At 40.1% G+C, this 20,656-nt stretch overlaps 1 protein-coding gene across 1 annotated transcript; it reads right to left on the bottom strand.

Moving 5' to 3' along the window:
- Positions 1–4,468: 4,468 nt before the first annotated feature.
- On the bottom strand, positions 4,469–19,705 carry zhx1 (zinc fingers and homeoboxes 1). Its single transcript, XM_080769175.1, has 8 exons — positions 19,143–19,705; positions 17,020–17,337; positions 15,812–16,290; positions 14,170–14,379; positions 13,737–13,952; positions 13,399–13,563; positions 11,902–13,140; positions 4,469–11,554 (listed from the first exon to the last, which is right to left on the bottom strand). Exons 2-8 carry the CDS (start codon positions 17,222–17,224, stop codon positions 11,258–11,260), a joined length of 2,811 nt encoding a protein of 936 aa, XP_080625301.1. The 5' UTR covers positions 17,225–17,337; positions 19,143–19,705; the 3' UTR covers positions 4,469–11,257.
- Positions 19,706–20,656: the final 951 nt, after the last annotated feature.

The raw sequence follows: 20,656 nt of genomic DNA, 5'->3' as shown, positions 1-20,656 counted from the left end.
AAATAAATTAAATTATAAAACTATGGAGATACAAGGTTTCTGCCCGACAGCCAAAGATAATAAACTACGCCCACTTACCTTAAATATCAGCACTAAACAAAACACACTAACGAAGGAAGAAAATCTGCCATAATTTTCTTCCTGTTAGTGTGGACAGATCTACAGCATAGAAGGCTGTAAACAGTGTTAAGCAGGCTACATGCTACCATAATGATACCGGACATAAGTCACATCACATTTGTACACAGTCCACTAGTGAAGAACTAGGGCAATAGATAGGCAAGGAGAAAGAAATAAAAGTGTTCTTTTTTTCCTGAGACAACCAAAACAAATAACTTTATTAAAAGCAAAGAAGAGAAAGGAGACACTAGAACAGAACATACATATGTGATGTGACGTGAAAGCTTTACCCGTAAATTATGTTAAACGATAAATAAATCACATGCCTACACAAACATCACATAGCGGCATGTGATGTAGAGTGGCATTATACACAAATGATGTGAAACGATACACGGTGCAAATGACAACCTACGGGTAGCCTACGGTAGCATGTAGCCCACTTACACAAGCAGCAGAAATCAAAAGGTTAATTACCAACCTCCACTGCTAACAGCACCCAGCAGCGGCAACAGCATAGAGTTTGTACCTTCAATACAGACGTCGCCTTGTCAGCTTCAAGTTCTGAAATGACAGGGAAAATAGGAAACATTAGTTGTCGGCCTACAGGATGACATTTTGGAAGTCATAACAGTCAGTCTTTTTACTGTATTAACAACAGTCACTGACAGGGCTGTGCCAGCTTATTTTAATTATGTTTGGGAGACAAGAAACCCTTTCCTGGGTTTTTTATGTGTGGGTTGTTTTTAGATATGTACGGTAGCATTTCAAAAGTGTCCATGGGCTCCATGATGTCATGGACACTGGGCTCACTTCCTTCCTGGACTACATGTTGTCTCAGTAAGACAGCCCTCCCCCCTATCCACAAGGATCAGTGTACCAAAGCATTATGGGAATTGTAGTCAGGGTAGGAAGTGTCCATGACATCATGGACACTTTGAAATACTAAAGACGCATTAAAAACCTCAGTAAAGTGTTTATCTCCCAAAAATAATTAAAATAAGATTTGGTTGCAAAAGGGGTATAAAAGTAATAAAATGCATATAATTAGTCATATCTGCCTCGTGTAACTTTTTTTTATGAAACCTAAAAGCCATAAAGAAATGTAAATGTTATATTCATGTGTTAATCACAATCATATGTTGACCATTCCTTGTCATACATAACATGTAATGTGACACAGCCCTAGTTTCTACTACAGCCACATGCAATCACGGTACGTACCGTGGTGGGGCTTCCGTCGCTCGGTTGAAGATAGCCGGTATTAATAGAGCCGCGAAGGTTGTATGGCACAATACGTCCCGATCGTCACCGTTCGCCTCGTAATCTCAGGAAGAGCGTTCGTTGACACCGTTAGAAGTTTCAGCTCAACCGAGTAGACACTCCATTAGCAATACCAGCCATCTCCTGATGACCCCATCCAAGGTCACACATGACACCAAGGTCACATGATTAACCTGTAAGACACATAAAAAAAAACAACAACATTACACTTTAACCAGATTTCATACATTGTAAAATTCATATAATAAAGGGATATTTCACTTTATCCTCTACTGAGGCCTTTTGAAAATAACAGATCTAAAAGCTCACAATGTGTCACATCAAAATGCATTGTGAGCTTGTAGATCAGCCAAAATATGGCTGTAGTGGTAAATGAGCAATGTAGGCTAGTACGTTTAGTAATAATACAAATCTACAAAGTAACTAGTAGTTAAACGTTTCCAAATAGAGTATATTTTCTACACTATACTAAAGGTAATGATTTAATTCCCACCACTGTTGGGAACCACGGTTTGTTTATTTGTGATTGTTCCTTCTCTAAGGCCTCGATCATACCTAAAAACACCCCTTCACCCCTCTTGTGTCTGTTTGATGGCCACCTCAATGCTTTTCACATGGTTTGAGCAAACATTTGTTTGATGGCTGTGTCTGTCCCCCTCCCCTCCAGCAAACAAATGTTTGGTCAAACCATGGGACTTCCATTGGAAAAGCATTGAGGCGGCCATTAAACACAGACGAGACAAATGTTTCACACAAACGTATGTTCTGTGCTCTGCCTGTGTTTGATGGCCACCTCAATGCTTTTCCAATGAGAGTCACATGGTTTGACCAAACATTTGTGTTTCATGGAGGAGAGGGGGTTCAGAACACGGCTATCAAACACAAATGTTTGGTCAAACCATGTGCCTCCCATTGGAAATGCATTGGGGCGGCCATTAAACAGACAAGACAAATGGTTTTTTTTGAGAGATAGAGGCCCAAGGCCTCATTAACACAAACATGTTCTGTGCTCTGCCTGTGTTTGATGGCCGCCTCAATGCCTTTCCAATGGGAGGCACATGGTTTGACCAAACATTTGTGTTTGATGGAGGGGGGCAAACAAACACAAGTGTTTCTGACATTGTCCATTTAGTGTCACAATAAAGTCCTATAAATCCTCTAATGTCTATACAACAGTGTTCAATCCTCTAATGTTTATACAACAGTGTTCAAGGATAAAACCGTGTTTTCTCAAACATACCTTGTAACAAACAGCATGGCTCCCAGAAAGCATGCAGTCAGTGAACCAGCCTAGCTCAGTGGCTCCCAAACCAAACTGCATGCTGGGAAACAACATGGCCACTCCTATTTAAATCCAAAGCCACGCCCACTGGATCCGGTCACCTGTTCAACTAGTCCGTCCGTCATTGGTCCGTTGGTCAGAATGATAAGTGATTGGATCATCCACTGTTGATCATCACAGCTGTGTGCACCACACACACACACACACACACACACACACTGTGGTAGTCTATTAATAGTTATGGAGAGGGATGTAGATGGAAAGTCTAGAGATATAGGAGTCATTTTAATTAACATTATCCTATGGAATATGCAATGAAATGTTGGTATAGCGAAGAGGGATAAGGTAACTGATATACTTCCAGTAATAAAACAATCTAATGGCCCATAATAGCCTTATATGTAACCTGGCAAATAGGGCACAGGACACAGACATATATTGGGGTTCTTTATTTCCCAAGAAGTTGGTGTTGGTGTATCTTATTTGTGTAAAGAATGCCACAGTTTGGCAAATATGGCATGCAAGCCTGTAACATAAAATAAACCTAAACTAAATATGGTAGTGGCTCTATCACAAACAGTGTGAGGAACGGCCAACTCAGCTACTCATGGACAATTAGGCAGGCAGGCAGACAGCTACTCAGACAGGCAGACAGACAGCTACTCATGGACAATTGGACAGACAGGCAGGCAGGCAGACAGACAGCTACTCATAGACAGGCAGGCAGACAGCTACTCATAGACAGGCAGACAGTAAGACAGCTACTCATTGACAGACAGACAAATAACTACTCATGGACAGACAGACAGACAGGCAGGCAGGCAAAGAGCTACTCATGTTATGTTATTATGTTATTAATTTATAACTACTACTCATGTTATGTGCAATAATTTGTGCAGTTATGGAAACAGCTCTTTGTGTTTATGCAAGAAAATGTAACACATTTATTTATTTACATATTGTGTGCATGCACATTGTACTTTGATACATTTAGCGAAAATAAAGCAATTGAAAGAGAGAAGTTATCAAGTATCATTAATGTCGTAACTTTATCTACTGGCCCCTTGCCATTTTTGTAATGTGGCCCACAGGTAAATCTATTTGAGTATCCCTGTCGTACAGCATACTATAGCGCGCCGTTTTTCATCATTTTTGAGGATTTGAAAAAAATGAAAAAAATGAAAAATAAAATCCGCAATTTCCGCAATTACCATTTCCACAATTTCCGCAATTTCCGCAATTCCGCAATTTGACAAAAACGATTGGTTATAGCCCATGTTTTTTGAAATTTTGAAAAAAAAAGTTATCCTCGTTTCTCATCATTTTGGACCGTGGGCTATAGCCCATATCGTGCGGCATACTATAGCGCGCCGTTTTTCATCATTTTTGAAGATTTGAAAAAAATGACGAAATGACAAAAACGATGGGTTATAGCCCATGTTTTTTGAAATTTTGAAAAAAAAAGTTATCCTCGTTTCTCATCATTTTGGACCATGGGCTATAGCCCATATCGTACGGCATACTATAGCGCGCCGTTTTTCATCATTTTTGAGGATTTGAATTTTTTTTTAAACGATGGGTTATAGTGTAAGTATGTAGGCTTCTCTGTTGTTAGCAAAACATGCTAATGTTTCTCATCCTCCGCAACATCCATTCTCATACACTGCTATACTTTTAAGTATGTTGCGGTAGAGAGAACGTCATCATTTTGGACCATGGGCTATAGCTGAATATCATCTACTGAATACATTACAACATGCAACATTCATAAACACAAAAACATATTTTCCTCAAAATTTATTGAATTTTGTCCTCAAACAAGTATAAAATATATATGTATTTTTCTAAATCAAGCCACAGCCTCAACATCAGTTGGGATTTATATTAATAGCATTGCACAAATTGTTTGCCTCTGTTCCACATCTAAAGCAAACAAAAATTACAGGGGCCTAGATAAAGTTAAGAACTCTTAAGCAATCCTTTGAGTGATTACAGGCTTGTTTTAGAATTTACAGTAGTCACTCTCTTATCTTTGATAAGATTTTGGATACAGGCATTGGGTGGTATATTTTTAAAGGTGTGAAAGTCAGTTCCAAAGACACAGACTACGTATGTTACCAACCAAAATATCTCCTCTGCTTAGTAAGGCTCTCACTTTTTTGTCCGTTTCATACCATGCACCCTTCTGCCAATTTAAGAGACTGGATAGGGTACATGGTGTGTGTGTATAATAGAAAATTGTTTACTTCCCAGCAAACCTGAGGTCAAGATTGAATCTGGAGAATTCTCATTGAAAACTGCTTTGTCTCAGATGTGATCATATGAATAAATGTATAGCACTGACATTGCTATTTGAAGCAATGCTGTGCTTCTATATTAAACAGTAATCATTCCATGGGGCGTCTGTGCTCAATATGAAGATGTTTTGGTTATGTATCCAATATCCATAGCAATACGTGTCATGGGTTCACCCAGACAAAGTAGGGAGCTTACAACACCTGTAAACTTTTATATATGGTTGAGATACTGAAGAATATAAATGAATTGTTTTGCAGTATCCAGGGAACCAACTTTAACTGTCACTAACTGGAGATGAAATTTGAGCTGTGTTAAATTAAGATTAAAATCAGAGAAGAACATTTTGAAGTTTGTAGGCTAGTGAAAGGTCTGTAAAATAAAATAGAAATAGAAAACAGAAGAATAAAACCTTAATAAGGACTGGTCTCCTATAAGCACTGAGCAAATAAATGTCAATGGGTAGGGGAATCCAAAACCCCATATGTAAAAAAGTAGTAGAGTGGAAGTTCCCAACACAAATCCATAACTGCTTAGGGGATAAACAAAATTCAAGTACTGATAAGGCTTGATATGTGCCAGAGAAACCAGTCCTTATTAAAGAGTTAAGAAGTTTGAAACACTGCGTTATTATCAGTAACATTCAACAGCTACAAACAGGGATTGACATCCTAGATACAGAAAACAAGTGAGAAATAGCGGAAGTATAGCAAAGGATACAGAATTACAGATATGAAGTGTGCACGATAAGACAGCAGATAACTACTCAGTTCACATCAATGTTAACGCATAGGTCTACTGCACAAGTATAACTGGGATATATGATGGATGTCAGATAGAATCAGAACTCACAAGCACTAGGACATCAGCAGACCAAGTAAAATATACAGAACAGAGGAACGCTTCAATTTATGCGATACAGGTTTAACTATATAATTACAGCTAATGGAATTCAAATGAAACTGAGACCAATGGTTTCCTTTACAACCAATACGCTTTTTCTGCATGTCTTTGGATACAAATAATATTTTGATTAGTCTGATTGCGGTAATTTCAGTCTCCCTCTAACTTGCTTTACATATTTCTAGTTTCCTGATAAACCATAATTTACACTGTGTTAAGTGTTTATCTGCATCATAAGTCTGCAAATAAGGGAGATGCAATTTAAAGGGTTACAGGGTTTGAAGACACTGAAAGTCCTTTCAATAAAGGACATGATTCTTCAGTAATTTAACATGTACCTGTATTTATCAAGCACTGCTCGTTTGTTCATGTGTTCCTGTATCCAAATACAGGAACGTACACCAAAAAAGGAGTGAAAGTTCACCCCACTCTCTACATACATAGTTCAACTTTTCACATGTTCTGACGCCATGCTGCATTGCACAGGCAGAAGGCAACCAAAGTAGCAAAAAGCCCCATTGGGCAACAATGACTAATGATATCTAAAATGCTAAATCTGACTGAATCTATTTCAAAAACACTATTCTATTGTATTTATTGTATCTATCATCTGAACCAGCAATCCATTGGTATCTTGACAAGGGGGTTGCAGTGACATGATTTTCATAAATAGAAACATATAAAACCATTTAAAACAGACTGTTTAGTAATACATGAGTGAATATTGTAAACTACATTGGGCTGGATACTAGGGAAGAGATTAAGCCTGTCTTTAACATAGCACCTATAGGACATGGAATTAAAACATTTATTACCGGCCTAATGGTCTAGACATGAATTTAACCTTCAGCAGCTTATAACTACCGTAAATAGTTGCAATTTGTGGCCAGAGCATCAAGTGAAATCAAAATATCCCTGGAATGAAATGACCCTCCTGAAAGAGAATCTTTACAGTGTAATGTCTATAAGATCACATCTATGGGTTACAGAGTATTATTATTTTTTTTAACAAATGTATCCATATTATATTGTACAATGTACATTTTAGTCCCCACCACCACCACCTCCAAATTACATTAATCTTATAAAGAGAAAGGTGGTGTTGTTTTTCACTAAGACTAGGCCTCCCCTGTGCCTAGTAAACCAGCCCAAATACGTACGCAGTATGTACAAAATGAGCAGTTGATCATTTCCATTATTGCATGCAGTACTGGACTAGAAGAATACCATAACATTTTGAATTGTGTTTTTATAGCCTTTTATCTTAAGGTTTTTCATGACCACGCAGTTGTCACAATGTGGTGTTCTCAACATCTGTTTCTCAGTTACAAAAACAGCTATTTAGCTTCCTCATTGAAACCAATTGTTACTGTGCTGCAACTCGCTGGTTAGCTTGAGGGTAAGGTCAGTCATTGGATTGAATTTACTCTACAATGTGACAAGTGCATAGATGAAAAATGATAACAGTACAATATATTCCAGGTATCTCTTTCAAGACGCAGAAGTTTCAGATGCCAACTTCAGAGATTAGGCATCTTTTGTCATTAGCAGAAGCAGTTTGGTCATGCATCAAAACCTAATTACATTTTCAACACATGCCTTCGATGAAGATACTTCCTAACATTGAATGATGTCCAAAACATTCAGGATCTTCCCCTTCTTGTCCATTTGGTGAAATTTTACCCAAACAAGCAAAACAGCCATGTAGGCACAGAGGTTTATCTTTTCAAAGCTTCATTTCTGTCTGTCTGTCTGTCTGTGAAAAATTGTAGATGAGATGAGACAACTTTTGAACTGTACAGCATCTCAAGTGTATTGAGAACAGTTTGAGAATGGAACAGTATTTGGTGATTATCCCTTCCACAATAAGGTCAGGGAAAGCTGTGCTGTTTCTTCAGGCATCATTTTGACATTTCCTTCCATATAGCAGATGCTGCCCAAAACGGTGTGATTTCCATGTACAGGTCATGAGTTTGTTTATCAGTCCATTCAAAAGTCAGTAGCACTATGTCTTTCTGTCTCTGTACCCAGTGCTTATGGTAGGACAGAGAGAACACAACATTGCTTATACTGTACAGAATGTCTCTGGAAGAAAGAATCAAGAATCTTGGCATAAATATTACAATAGTGGAGTAGGGGAGAAATAAAGTGAGTGGAAGAGAAATAGACAGAGAAAGACAGTACTTTTACAAGTTAGAAAATCTAAAAGCTGAACAGAACAAATTAATTAACATGCAGCATCTTGGGACATAAATTAGAATAACAAATTAAACCATATCATTCCATTTCCCTAAACATTACATAAAGAATACCTCTGTATCAAAACATAACAAAATGCCCTGTAACTAAAACACAAGCAGTTTCAAAACAAGCAACATTTTAAACTGAAAGTTACATTGTGCAAGTTATTGAAAAGAAAGTGGAGGGTGATTGCTCTAGACTAGAGGGGTCTTTTATAAATATCTTAAACAATACAGCATATATTAATATAAAAGCAGGGCAACTGGTAAGATTCCTCAAGTTGAGGAGATTAAAAAAAGGCAAAACACTGGTTTAGTTCATAATCATACAAAATGGGTTTGGTCTCTCAGAGCCATTTCATGGTATAATAAGAGATTAAGGTGCCTCATCAGTTTATTCCACTATATGCACAAGTGGACAAAGTGCACTGTTATTTTAATTTAGGTGCTTCACTCTTTTATTTCAACTGCAGAACTGAGTCAAAAAACAAGTTGAAATGCTACAAATGCTGTTTCTCAAAATCTGGGTCCACGTCACCACAAGTTCTATGTTCTACAGAGCCTTGGTTTGAGATCAATCTGAAGTCTCTTATCCCACAGAGAGGTGTGTAAGAGGCTCAATGGAGTTGTTGTGGCCTTTATAAGTGCTCTCCCCATACTGTATGACTGTAATGTCAGTACAGTAGCTTGTCATGTCATCTACCCCATACAGGTAGATGATATGCTTAGATAGTCATCACACAAAACTGTCCTTTGCCTTGCCTTATCCATTTTCATGTTGATTTTATAAATGGCATGAGTATTATATGTATGCAACAGGTAGGTGGATACACATCACAACCTGAATTGGAGTCTCAGAGAAGCATGCTCTATGCACCCTAAACTCACTTTGCAATCAGTAAGTAGTTCAGGTCTCAGTCTGAAATCATCCAAGAACTCCTGGGCCTAAGTCATTTGGGCCGTACTGGTTGAAGTGGTAGCACTTTTATCAGAGTGGCTCCAGTAGTATTCATTCATCTTGTGCCCATCCCCCAAACACTGCAATTCCCGTCCTTTTTGAGCCATTCCTGACAGACTTCAACCATTTAAACCCTACATCCTTCATTGACTGGGGTCCCCCAAAGGTCTGTACTTGTAACTTGACCCCTCCTTTCTTCCCTCTACACCAAAGCTCTTTGCTGAATATAGCAGATATACAATCTCTCAACAGGATGCATTGTGAACGTATATATGTATATGCCTATTATGACATACAAATCGAATCGAGACGCTAGGGTTCATGTGGTTAAGAAAACGAAACTATATGGTAAAGGCATGGATTGATTTGGTGAAATGGTGGTGGTGGTGGAGGTCCATTCACTCACTCAATCAATCAAATAATACTCATGCCAAAGTGATGAATTGTGGATCAACAAAGGCCAAATGCCAAATGCCATTTCAGAGACATTTTGAGGAAAACACCATTCTTGAGTATTTCTATAATCACTTGACTCAGGTCTGCCTCACAGTGGCCATTATAAAGTTCATAAAAATTACCTACAGTATGTGGTATACTTTGTCATCCCTCAAAGTGTAGATTAGTACAACACATTCACTAGTTTAACTTTGGCACCGCATTGGTCTCCATCATCTGAATCCACTCTTTAAAAAGTTGTGTTAATATTAGCACAGAGTATTCCCAAACTTCACATGATATGACATGTTAATACAGTGCATCTTAAGGATATTTTGCATAAATATCCAGAATATCTGAATGTAAAATAAACAATAATTATAATTAATATTATATATATATTATATTATCACTGTTCTCTTGCAGAGATATAAAGTAGCCAATTTTTTTATAATTAAGCTATAAGAAACGGAAGGTTGATATATTCTGCATTATTTAAGAACATCCTTTTAAAGAGTGCATTCTTTCTTGGCATTCGTTCTCAAGATAAGTTGTCTCATTGTTAGGCCTGTATTTCTGATAAATATGAAAATGTTGAATGACTGATTTCATGTAAATATGCTGTATAATGGTTAAAGTATCAACATTATCAATTATAGTCATTTCAGCCAACTGCTCTTGGTAGGACTAGGATGATATTATTCTCAGAATTGATTAAGGTATAGCCATTGTAGTGTACAACCAAAGTTTCACACATGTAACTAAATGTGTGTGACTGAAAACAACACTTAAAAAATGTCAAACCACTCCACAAATAGATGTTGAAAGGGGCTAGGAGTGGGCAAGGTGTGCACTGTGCATTTTCCGTTTTCTGTAGTTGTTTGCTGTGGGGACGTCATGAAATTGTCACTTCCTGATTTTATATAAGCACAAAACATACCACATAATTATGCTTTCAGTCTATGCATGCCGTTTGCCTGCAACAACGGTTAATCTGACTTCAAAGTCAAAATGTGGGCTACAAACAACACTGATATAGGCCTTTTTCTAAACTAGGACATGACAAATACTTCTACCCAGAACTACACTTGTAGAAAGATCAGCATCACAGAGGATCGTTTTGCCTTGTTAGTAGCCCTCACTAGCAGGCAGTATGTCCACATTTAACAAGGGACAGGGTGCATGTGAAAATTACAGGTTTCCTTTAGTTTAGAGTGTCCATAAAAAGATTCCATTGTCCATTAAATCCATGGTGCCACTCCACGTGCAATTTATTTCTGTTTGACTAATTCAGCTACCAGCCAATGAAAGCCTTTGGTTATTCTCATAGGAGGGAACTATCCACCCTCAGACATATGTTTTCATTAATAAGGCTCCGATGATGAAAAATAGTGTGATCCAAATAGCTTACTCTTTTGTTATTTGGTGTGCCATCAATGGTTTGCAAGTAAATATAACTTATATCTTTACAGTGATTCTGCTATCACCTTTTGTGCCTCATTTTACAGTCCAATAGTACAATATTGGGACAGTGACAGGTTTTTCTGTTGTACTTTTCAACATGATTTACCATGGAGGACAATGTGAGCCCATTATCATGACACGACGAATACAAAGCATTCATAGCACACAGTAAATAAAAGATGAACGTCAGCCTACTGTCTCAATATTTACATGACTGACTTTTTTTGAACATTGGTAACATTCTGTAATCTTTCAGACCACAGATTCCTACCACCACTAATCTTCAGAACCTGACAGGGACTTCCTAACACTACGAGATGGTTCCCAGACCTCACTTTCATCGGACTCCTCACCCTCCTCATCCTCCTCCTCTTCCTCCTCTTCCTCCTCATCCTCCTCTCCCACTGGTGTGGCTCTCGGATCCTCAGTGGCCATCGCTGCCTCGCCCTGTGCCCCCTCTTCCTCCTCCTCGCCTCCTTCCTCTCCTCCATCACTCTTCCCTACCGTCGGCTCTTGGAAGGGATCTGCCCCCACGTCCAACCGTCTCTGGACTTCAGCGAACCACTCCCTAACCTGGCATCCAGAGAGAGATTACATGTTGGACATAGGGCTGCAACTATCCATTCATTTCTTAGCAATTATTCTATTGATAACTTTTTTTATTAATTCAATAATTTATACATTGTCACACAAAGGTGTCATGTAAAAATTAAAACATTTTTTATTTTTATATAAACGTATTGCCTATAACAGCATGTCCAAAATAGTAGTTGAGTATTATTATTATTATTATTATTATTATTATTATTATTATTATTAAATTATTGATCAGTGATTATTTTTTGTATTCGGTTAAATTGATTAGTTGTATTAGTTGGACATCAAGAGTATTAAATTCATTCCATTCACAACTCCATCACCTGCTCATAGCTCATGTTGCTCTTGGCGACAAGCTCGTCCAGGTCCTGCTCGTTGAGGAAGCGGTGCTTCAGGTAGTATTCTTTTAGGATGTCCCGCCCACTCTTGAATTTTATCACCCTAGGGGGCCTGTCGCCATCCGTACTGAAGGAGGCAGACCTTTTTGGCTGCTTTCTGGTTCGGGAGCGTCCCCAGCCACGGTTCCTGGCGCGTCTCTTTCGATTGTTGCCCGGACTTCCTGTCTTGCTGCTTCCTGCTCCTCCTCCGCCATTTAATCCCTCTACACTGCCACTCTGGTACTGGAAGAACCACTTGAGATTGCCGTTCTTCCAGGAGTAGCGCGAGTCCCCGAACCAGTTGACGATGTAGGACCTGGGGAGGCCGCTCTCTGCCGACAGCTGCTCGTACTCCTCCGCTGTGGGCCACTGTGTCCTCACAAAGGCACTCTTCAGGGCGTGGAGCTGCTCAGGAGTCTTCTTACTCTTATCTCTGATGTCTTTGCCGCCACTGCTGGCCACAAGCCGCTGCTTTCCGCGTCCGCCGGGAGGTGTCTGGCTCCCCTTTCGAGATGACAAGGAGGAGGACGACGACGAAGGGGAGGTCACACCACCTCCTGCTCGGCCTCCTTCACTTCCCTTTCCGCCATCCACCTCCATGTGTCCTCCCTCTGGTGATTCGGAGGACGACGGGGCGGTGGGCGGTGGTGCCTTCCGTCTCTCTGTGAACCAAGCATCGATTTCCCTCCTTGTAAGTTTAGTCTCTGTCCTCAGACGGGTCAGCTCTTCATCTGACGGAGTGTTGCCCTTCTCAAAGCTCTCCTCCAGTACCACCAGCTGCTCCGGGGTCTTCTCCTTGAACTTCTGCAGGGTGAAGTCAGGGAAAGGGTTCCATGTTTTGGGCCGTGTCTCCTTCTCCTTCACAGGGGGTGTGCGGGGGGGAGCGGGAGACACCGGGGTCTCGTCGCTCGAGTCGATGACAATGGTGGCGTTGCTGCCGCCAACTCGACCTGGTCCGTCGTGGAAGACAATGACGTTGCTGTTCTTAGAGTTCCGCTGGTTGTACCTGGTGTCGCTAAACCACTTCTTGATCTCTCCCTTGGTCAGGTTGGTGAGCTTCATTATCCGTGAAATCTCGGCATCACTGGCGAAGTGATTCTTCAGGTAGCTAGTTTTGAGCTCAGCCAGTTGCTCTTTAGACTTTTTAGGTCGCAGGCTGAATGTGTCATTGAGGGCTGAGTTTTCCTGGGAGGGGTAAAATGGAGTGTCGAGGTTGGACAATTTGAAGGATTTTGTTTTTCTCCTCACAAACTGCAAGCAGAATAGCTTAACTAACAAAACTAGGACTGAAGTCAAATAGTTGGAGATGGGAGCTGAAATACAAGTATATACAGTTTTTGCTTGGATAGCCAAATATTATTGTACAATAATAACACAGTAACAAGCCAACCCATGATAAAATAATTGCAATATCGGTGACTTTAATATGATATATTTGTATACCTGTGGAGAAAGGGAGGGTGGTTGGACAGTGGTGGCCCGTTTCAACTCACTGTTCCCTAGGCTTGGCTGGCAGTATGCTCCCTTGGAGCTCTGGGATTGGCTTGGTAGCCCAGCCACAGTCAGTGTGATGGGGCTGGTTACTGGAAGGTTGCCACCTGGACCCAACTACACAGAAAACAAATGAGGATTAATAGATACAGATTTAGGAGAAACAATTAAGGATAGGTACCAAGAAAAGGTTGTTAGTCTATTTCTGGTGGGTCCCCAAACCAATGAAAATGAGTAAACAAACAAGTTCTGATAGTAGCATACAGACCACATATTCTTGCTTCATCTACCTGTGTGAACACCAACCCATGCTGGCCCACTATCTGGCAGGTCTGGAGGATGGACTGGAGGCCATTGGCAGCCGCCGACAGGTGGTGAGCTGGTATGACAGTGATGGTCTGGGGCACTGTGTGCACAGTGCCATTAAACTGCTTCCTCCTGGCCTCTTCCACCTCCTCTGGTGTCCAGCTGACACCGTGCTTCAACCGCTGAGCCGAGAACCACACCTGTAACACAGATGAAGATGAAGTGGATTTAAAGTGTCTTTTAAGGTAATACAGAACAATAGAAAAATGGAAGTGCAGTGGAAGTCTGTAGCAGTGTAACTTTTGCTATGTGCCTTAAAAAGCATGTGTTCTAAATCCCATTAAAGTAATGCAATTATGGACAAATTGGACATATACAGTATATATGGTCCCAGTTTCATTCTACTGTATTATATACCTTGATCTGTTCCTCTGTGAATTGGGTCTGTGCAGCCAAGCTGAAAATCTCAGCCATGGAAGGATATGGAAACTTCTTGTAGGTGTTTCCCAGCAGAGGGTTTGTGTCCATAGCCGCGCTGTATGATGGTATACTACTGATGGGTATGAGGAGCTGTGGCTGCACTGCTGCTGCAGCTGCACTCTGCTGGGCCTGGAGAGCTGACAGCACCTAGAAGAGAGTCAGGCAGGAGGTCAAGATTACTAGGTAACTTTACCAACGGAACTGAATGTAAAAGCAAATAATAATGGGAAATAAAATGTTAAAACATATCGTCCCTGTCGGATGGAAACCGGACACAAGGAAGGAGCAGACAAAACTGGAACACTATCAAATTGTACTCTCCTGATTGGCTAAATTTGGCAATCCACCTGAAAATGTTCTATTTATTAAAGAGCAGGAGACACTCTATACTATAGCAACGGTTACCATGTCTTACAATAAACTTTTCGTTTTACCCTACCTGGATTTTATTAAAAGGAAGGGGGTGGGGGGGGGCATTCAAGATTAACCAGCCAGATCAAGATAGAAGTCAAGAGTACAATTCAATTCAACACAGCTCGTCTTTAAGGTCATTAGCCTCCACTTCCCAACATCCTGTTAAGTTATCTGTTGATGCCCAGCAAGGAAAATTCAATTTAATTTTAAAGTAATATAATAAGCTCTCCACAATACATGTTCAAAAGCAAGAGCATTCCATTCTTCAGATAAGGAATTTCGACTCTCCCTCCTCACAATGTCTGCTGAGGGTATATTGACCTCTGTATTTTATAAACGTAGTCAAAAGTGGTGCGTGTCGATGACGTCATATTAAGTAAGCCGCAGTGATCAGATCACCACATTTGGGCACGGTTTCAGCCTGATCTGACATCCATTATGAAACTAGAAAATATAAAACACATGCTAAGTAAACTGTACTAAGTAATAGACATACTGGCAGTGTATGTCTATACAGACAACCCGCGTCCAAAAAGGTTACCATGTGCCGGTCCCTCTACTGTACTGTACTGTACTGTCACTGTACTGTACTGGCACACCCAAAATCATCATATATACAGTTAATATGTGCGTGTGTGTTTGTGTGTGTGTTAGGTTGCACACAGGTGGTGAAAAACAACCTTGCTGTTTTCATGCTCATACACAGCCATCCAGCCAGCCAGCCAGCCAGCCAGGCAGGCAGGCACCCACCCACACACATAGTCACTTAAGGAAGTGGTTGCACCACTTAAAAATCTGCACAAGCACACATATTGTGTATAGGTTCACACTTAGTTATACATAGAAACAGGCCTACATTCCAAATTTTTATCTCTGATACACAAGCTAAATGTACATTTGATTGGACCTAGTAGCAACCCCAGGAAGTGGAGGACATATTGAGACAGTATTCTGCACCTTGAAAGGTACCTTGACATTGGTGTGATGACCATCTGATAACTCTGAGTCTATTGATGTGGTGTGTTGTTCTTGCTTACTGTAAATTGCTCTGGATTAAGTGAGATGAGAATGAATTAATATGATGAGTGAACATATAGATCAACATTTCTTTTCCCTCTGACATCCCATCATGCATGATTGAGTGTGTCTTGTATAAACGTCCTACCTGTGCCAGACCAGCTGGTAGAATAGTAGGATTAAAAAAAGACGATTTCTTGTGCTGCTCTGAGGGGGGCAGGTTGACCAGCAGACCAGCTCCTCCTAACTTCATGGAGTCCTGGAGCAGCATCTCCATGGGGGTCATGGGAGCTTCGATGGGCCCCAGGGGAGCTTCAATGGGCTCCTGCTCTCCTCCCTCCTCCCCTTCTCCGCCTCCTATGAAGCCCTCAAGCCCTTCGTCTGCAGACTTCATGGACACAGCTATCCTCTTGGGTTCCGGCTTGCTCTTCATCCTCATGATGGGGGTCTTGCTTAGTGATATGGCAGCGCCAGCAGCAGCATCTTGCTCTCCCTCCTCTGGTGCGTTGCAGTGCTGCTCCAGGGCTGACTGGTCACTGCTCGTCTCCTCCAGCAGGTTGGCAGTGCCATGTTTCAATGTGGTACGAAGGACACTTGTGTCCTCTGCAGTTGGTAGGCTGGGCTCATCTAAAACAACAAAGATTTTTTTATTTCATTGTATGCATATTTGATATTTCTCATCCAGTCCTTGCACATGGTAATACATATTGTACGGCCTATAACTGATTCACTCATATAATTTATTTTAACCCTCGAACACTAAACGTAACATTTGTCAAACACGGGTATATTTTACCCAATGTAATATATTCCATAAAGAAATATTTCTCATCAAAATATATTGAAGTACAGCAATACATGGCAACTTGAGGTACTCTTCTTTAATATTTCATCATGACTTTTCACAAAATAGAGCCCTATCATAGGGGGGCAAAATCTGTGAAAAATATGGGTATAATTTAAAAAATATTCCAAAAAGAAATAATGGAGCTGGGAACTTCTCCTTTGGTCCACCCAATAATAATAATAATAATAATAATAATAGAAATAAAATAAAAAGCCCATTGTGGGTTTTCTCAATCACTATCACAAAAATAGAGTAATAGAGAAATTCACCCGAACACCTGCCTGTAGATAAAAATAGGGATGTGGGAATGGAAACAAACCTCTTTAGTGTTCTAAGGTTAAAAATTATATTTATATATACTGTATCTGCAGTACTTGCACCCTGTCCCCTATACCCCGAAGACAGAGCTAATCTATAATCCAGATAGAATATTCAGTAATAAAATGGATTAGCATTGCGATTTTCATTTGTAGGCAGGTATTAAGATGAAAATGAGACTTGACTATCACCTGTGTCTGGTGGAGTAGGGACAACAACCACCGCCTGACTAATCTCCTCCGCAGTCAAGACCTCTTCTGCTAATTCCTTCCTCTTTTCCTCCTCTTCCTCCTTTTCATCCTCCCCTGTTCCTTCCATACCATCTTCCACGTCTTGCTCCACCACATCAGATGGCAGTACCATGCATGGCGTGGTTGACTTGCGGCGGCTCGACATCCTACTAAACTCCAGATACTTGGATAAATGTTTGACTTGATGTAGAAATCTACAACAGAACTGCTGCCAAGGCTCACGAGTCTGGGGCGGGTTTGGGTTCACATGCTCATGTCCTTCATTGGTGTATTTGTAGATAGAGAAACAGAGGAAGACAAATTAAGTCAGGAAAAAGTTACGTAAAGATGTTTAATACTGTATGTACTGTATGTTCGATTAACCGTCAGTCCATGTAAGCAAATGTGACATCAGGTAAAGGGGTATTCCACAAACGGGTAGGCATGTATTCCCGACTTGCCACTTGCGTGGTGCACTGGCGCCCGTAGGTCAAGTAGTAGGCCTAGTACTAAAAAATAACACCTGTGTGAATGGGCGCTCTTATCATCATACATCATCTCATTCTGGCCAATCACAATTTACGTCCTCACTTTTGTCTTCAATGTTTGTGTTTGCACAAACAATGAAAACTGGCCGTTCATTGTCAATGGCATTCAATGTTTGTGTTAGGACAATGCTTGTGTTTACACAAACCCTCAAAGCTGGACATAGGAGGGGCTAGCGCCCCTCAATAATAATCTTCATCATATAAACCATCAAATCTCTGTTGGCAAAACCTCCCCCCTGGCTACAGCTTGTTCTCCACGGCTAGGTGCCACAGTTACCTCCAGATTAGGGATGCTAGGGTTAAGTGGTTAATGTTAATGTCAAATGTAGATCGGCTGGCAGCGCTAAAAAGACAAAACGTCAGTTTGACCGTAGCTTACGGTGCTTGTCTTGAAGGTGCTGTATAAGGTTCTTACTCCTATGTTATAAACATCTGTGCATGTAAAATCTGTAATGTGACCAGTGCCGTTGTCCTTTGCAGTGTTCCACACACAGGCTGCCTCTGATCCCAGACAGGCAGTGGCAGTGCATGTAAAAGATGTAAAGTGCCCTGTGCCAGTGTGCTTGACATGTTGCATAAAACATGTTGCAATAAAACATGTTGGGAGAGTTTAATGAATCTCCAACTCCATTAGGCATTATCGATGATCAGAGAAACATCAGACCCACAGATCAAATAACTTGGCTTCACTCATAATCTATTTACTTTTCAAACACAAACATTAAGTAGCCTATTAATTTATTTTGCTCATGCATTAATATTTAGACTATTCTTTTATGTTGCTCATGCATTAATATTAACACTGTAATGTATATGCACAATTGCGCTATGCAGTACATACATTTGGATTTTACATGACACTGTAAACCCAGGTTTGTAAACCCTAAATTGTTAGAAATTAATATTCATACACACCAGAAATAATTGACTATTTCACAAAGTTCTTTGACATGGGCTATATTGCACATTGACATTCAACAGAAAGATATATTAGGGCATACATTTGGATTTTACATGACACTGTAAACCCAGGTTTGTAAACCCTAAATTGTTAGAAATTAATATTCATACACACCAAAAGATAATTGACTATTTCACAAAGTTCTTTGACATGGGCTATTGCACATTGACATTCAACTGAAAAATATATAGGGCCATTGCAGTCTTAGATTGGATTAGACTGCTGCAATCACTTCGCAATTAACTTTTCATTAAAACAATTCATAAATGGGGTAGTCTTAACAATATAGTGTTATAAATGAGTATTGGGATTAAAAATTACTTAAAATATGAAGTGGATTCAGTAAACTCAACTGTTGTGCCAGTATAGGAGACCATTGATCTGCATTAAATCAAATTTGAGATGTGATCCAATTCATAGTTCATAGCCTACAAACTGGCAACTGTGCATAATAATAATAGAACATACAAAGAAAGACAGCTAGCTGTTCTAGCATGTAGCCTGCATGTGAGGTGGGCTAAACTAGCCAGTTAGCAGGGCCAGTCATTACTGATCATGTCTACTGGTAAACTTACTGTAACTACTGTACTGCACAGTGTTGCTATCAGGCTGAGACGATGAGCAGCGTCGCGGGTCTGCGCAGTGGAAACGACAGCTTTTGTCTGCAGATCACGGTCTGTCACTCTGGGCAGATCTACGGGCAGATCGCTCAATCCCAAACCGACCTGGACTGCAGTGTTTCGGGCTTTCGGCTTGCAGGTCTCCCAAAATCCGCGCAGGGAGGCAGACAGTCGGACCGACGAGACTCGAGTCTACCGCTTGTCTGCAGATGCTGAAAACATTAGACATATCTCTCTCCTTTTGCAACAGTTATTTTCCCCAAGACCTCGCCTTTGTAAAGTTATTCGAACCGTGAAAAAGCCACCACGGTCACATCGCGGCCCCGCAGACACCGTGATGGTTTGTTGACCTAATTTTCTGATATTTTTTAATGGCAGAATTTTTTTAATGATCAAACGGCGTCATCATTCAATGTGATACGCCCTGACGTCATTCCTCGGCGACTAAAATGCCCAAACTTAATGATATTGCTCACTATATTTACATTAGTTTCTCCATCAGGTGTACATTCATGTCATGATCTAATGAGAAGGCTTTAATTATCCGGTGTAAATCGCGCCATGAATGAACATGGTGGTTTCTGGTTTGTGATTCTGGCTGGCTGCCACAACGTCCTTACATGACCTGTCAATTCAGGCTGCGTTCAGTAGACAGGCAGTAGCCTATGCATCAGCCGCTAGAGGCCAACATCATACTACAAACCATTTTAGAGCGTAGCCGTAGGCTTTTCTTCCATTTAGCAAGAGCAGTCTCAATGAATTAGAATATTGTGTAAAAGTTCATTTTCTTCCGTAATATAATTCAAAATATATATTCTCAATTAATTTTGCATAAAGTGAAGTATTTAAATTAAAACCTTTTGTTTTAATCTTGATGATTATGGCGTAGGCCTACAGCTCATGAAAATCAAAAGATCCTATCTCAATGAATTAGAATATTTTAAAAGACCACTAAAAAAAAACGAGAAATGGACCAACTGAAAAGTATTAATGCATGCAGTCAATACTTGGTCTGGGCTACTTTTGAAATTTGAACAAATTATTTCATCAATGGGCAGCCTGTGGCACTGTTGAGGTGCCCAGGTTTGCTTTGATAACAGCCGTAAATTAATTTGTATTGTTCAGTCTTATGTCTCACACCTTCCTCTTGACAATACAACCTAGATTCTCTGTGGGGTTCAGGTCAGGCCAGTTAAGCACAATCATCACAAACGGTTAAAAACCGGTATAATAAAAAGGTTTTAAATACTTCACTTTATGCACAATGAATTGAGAATGTATGAACGTTTCACTTTTTGAATTATATTACGGAAGAAAATGAACTTTTACACAATATTCGAATTCATTGAGATGGACATGTGTGTGTGTATATAATACACACATTTTATATTTTTAATAGAAATGTATTATACTTACATATACTTGTAGTTAGGTAATAAAGGTTGCAGAGTAGCCCCAATTACCTTCTT

Source organism: Protomyctophum bolini, assembly GCF_963924005.1.
Source record: "Protomyctophum bolini genome assembly, chromosome: 7".
Lineage (NCBI taxonomy): Eukaryota > Metazoa > Chordata > Actinopteri > Myctophiformes > Myctophidae > Protomyctophum > Protomyctophum bolini.
Note: the sequence above shows the minus strand (reverse complement) of the source record. Positions and strands in the feature narration are given on the sequence as shown.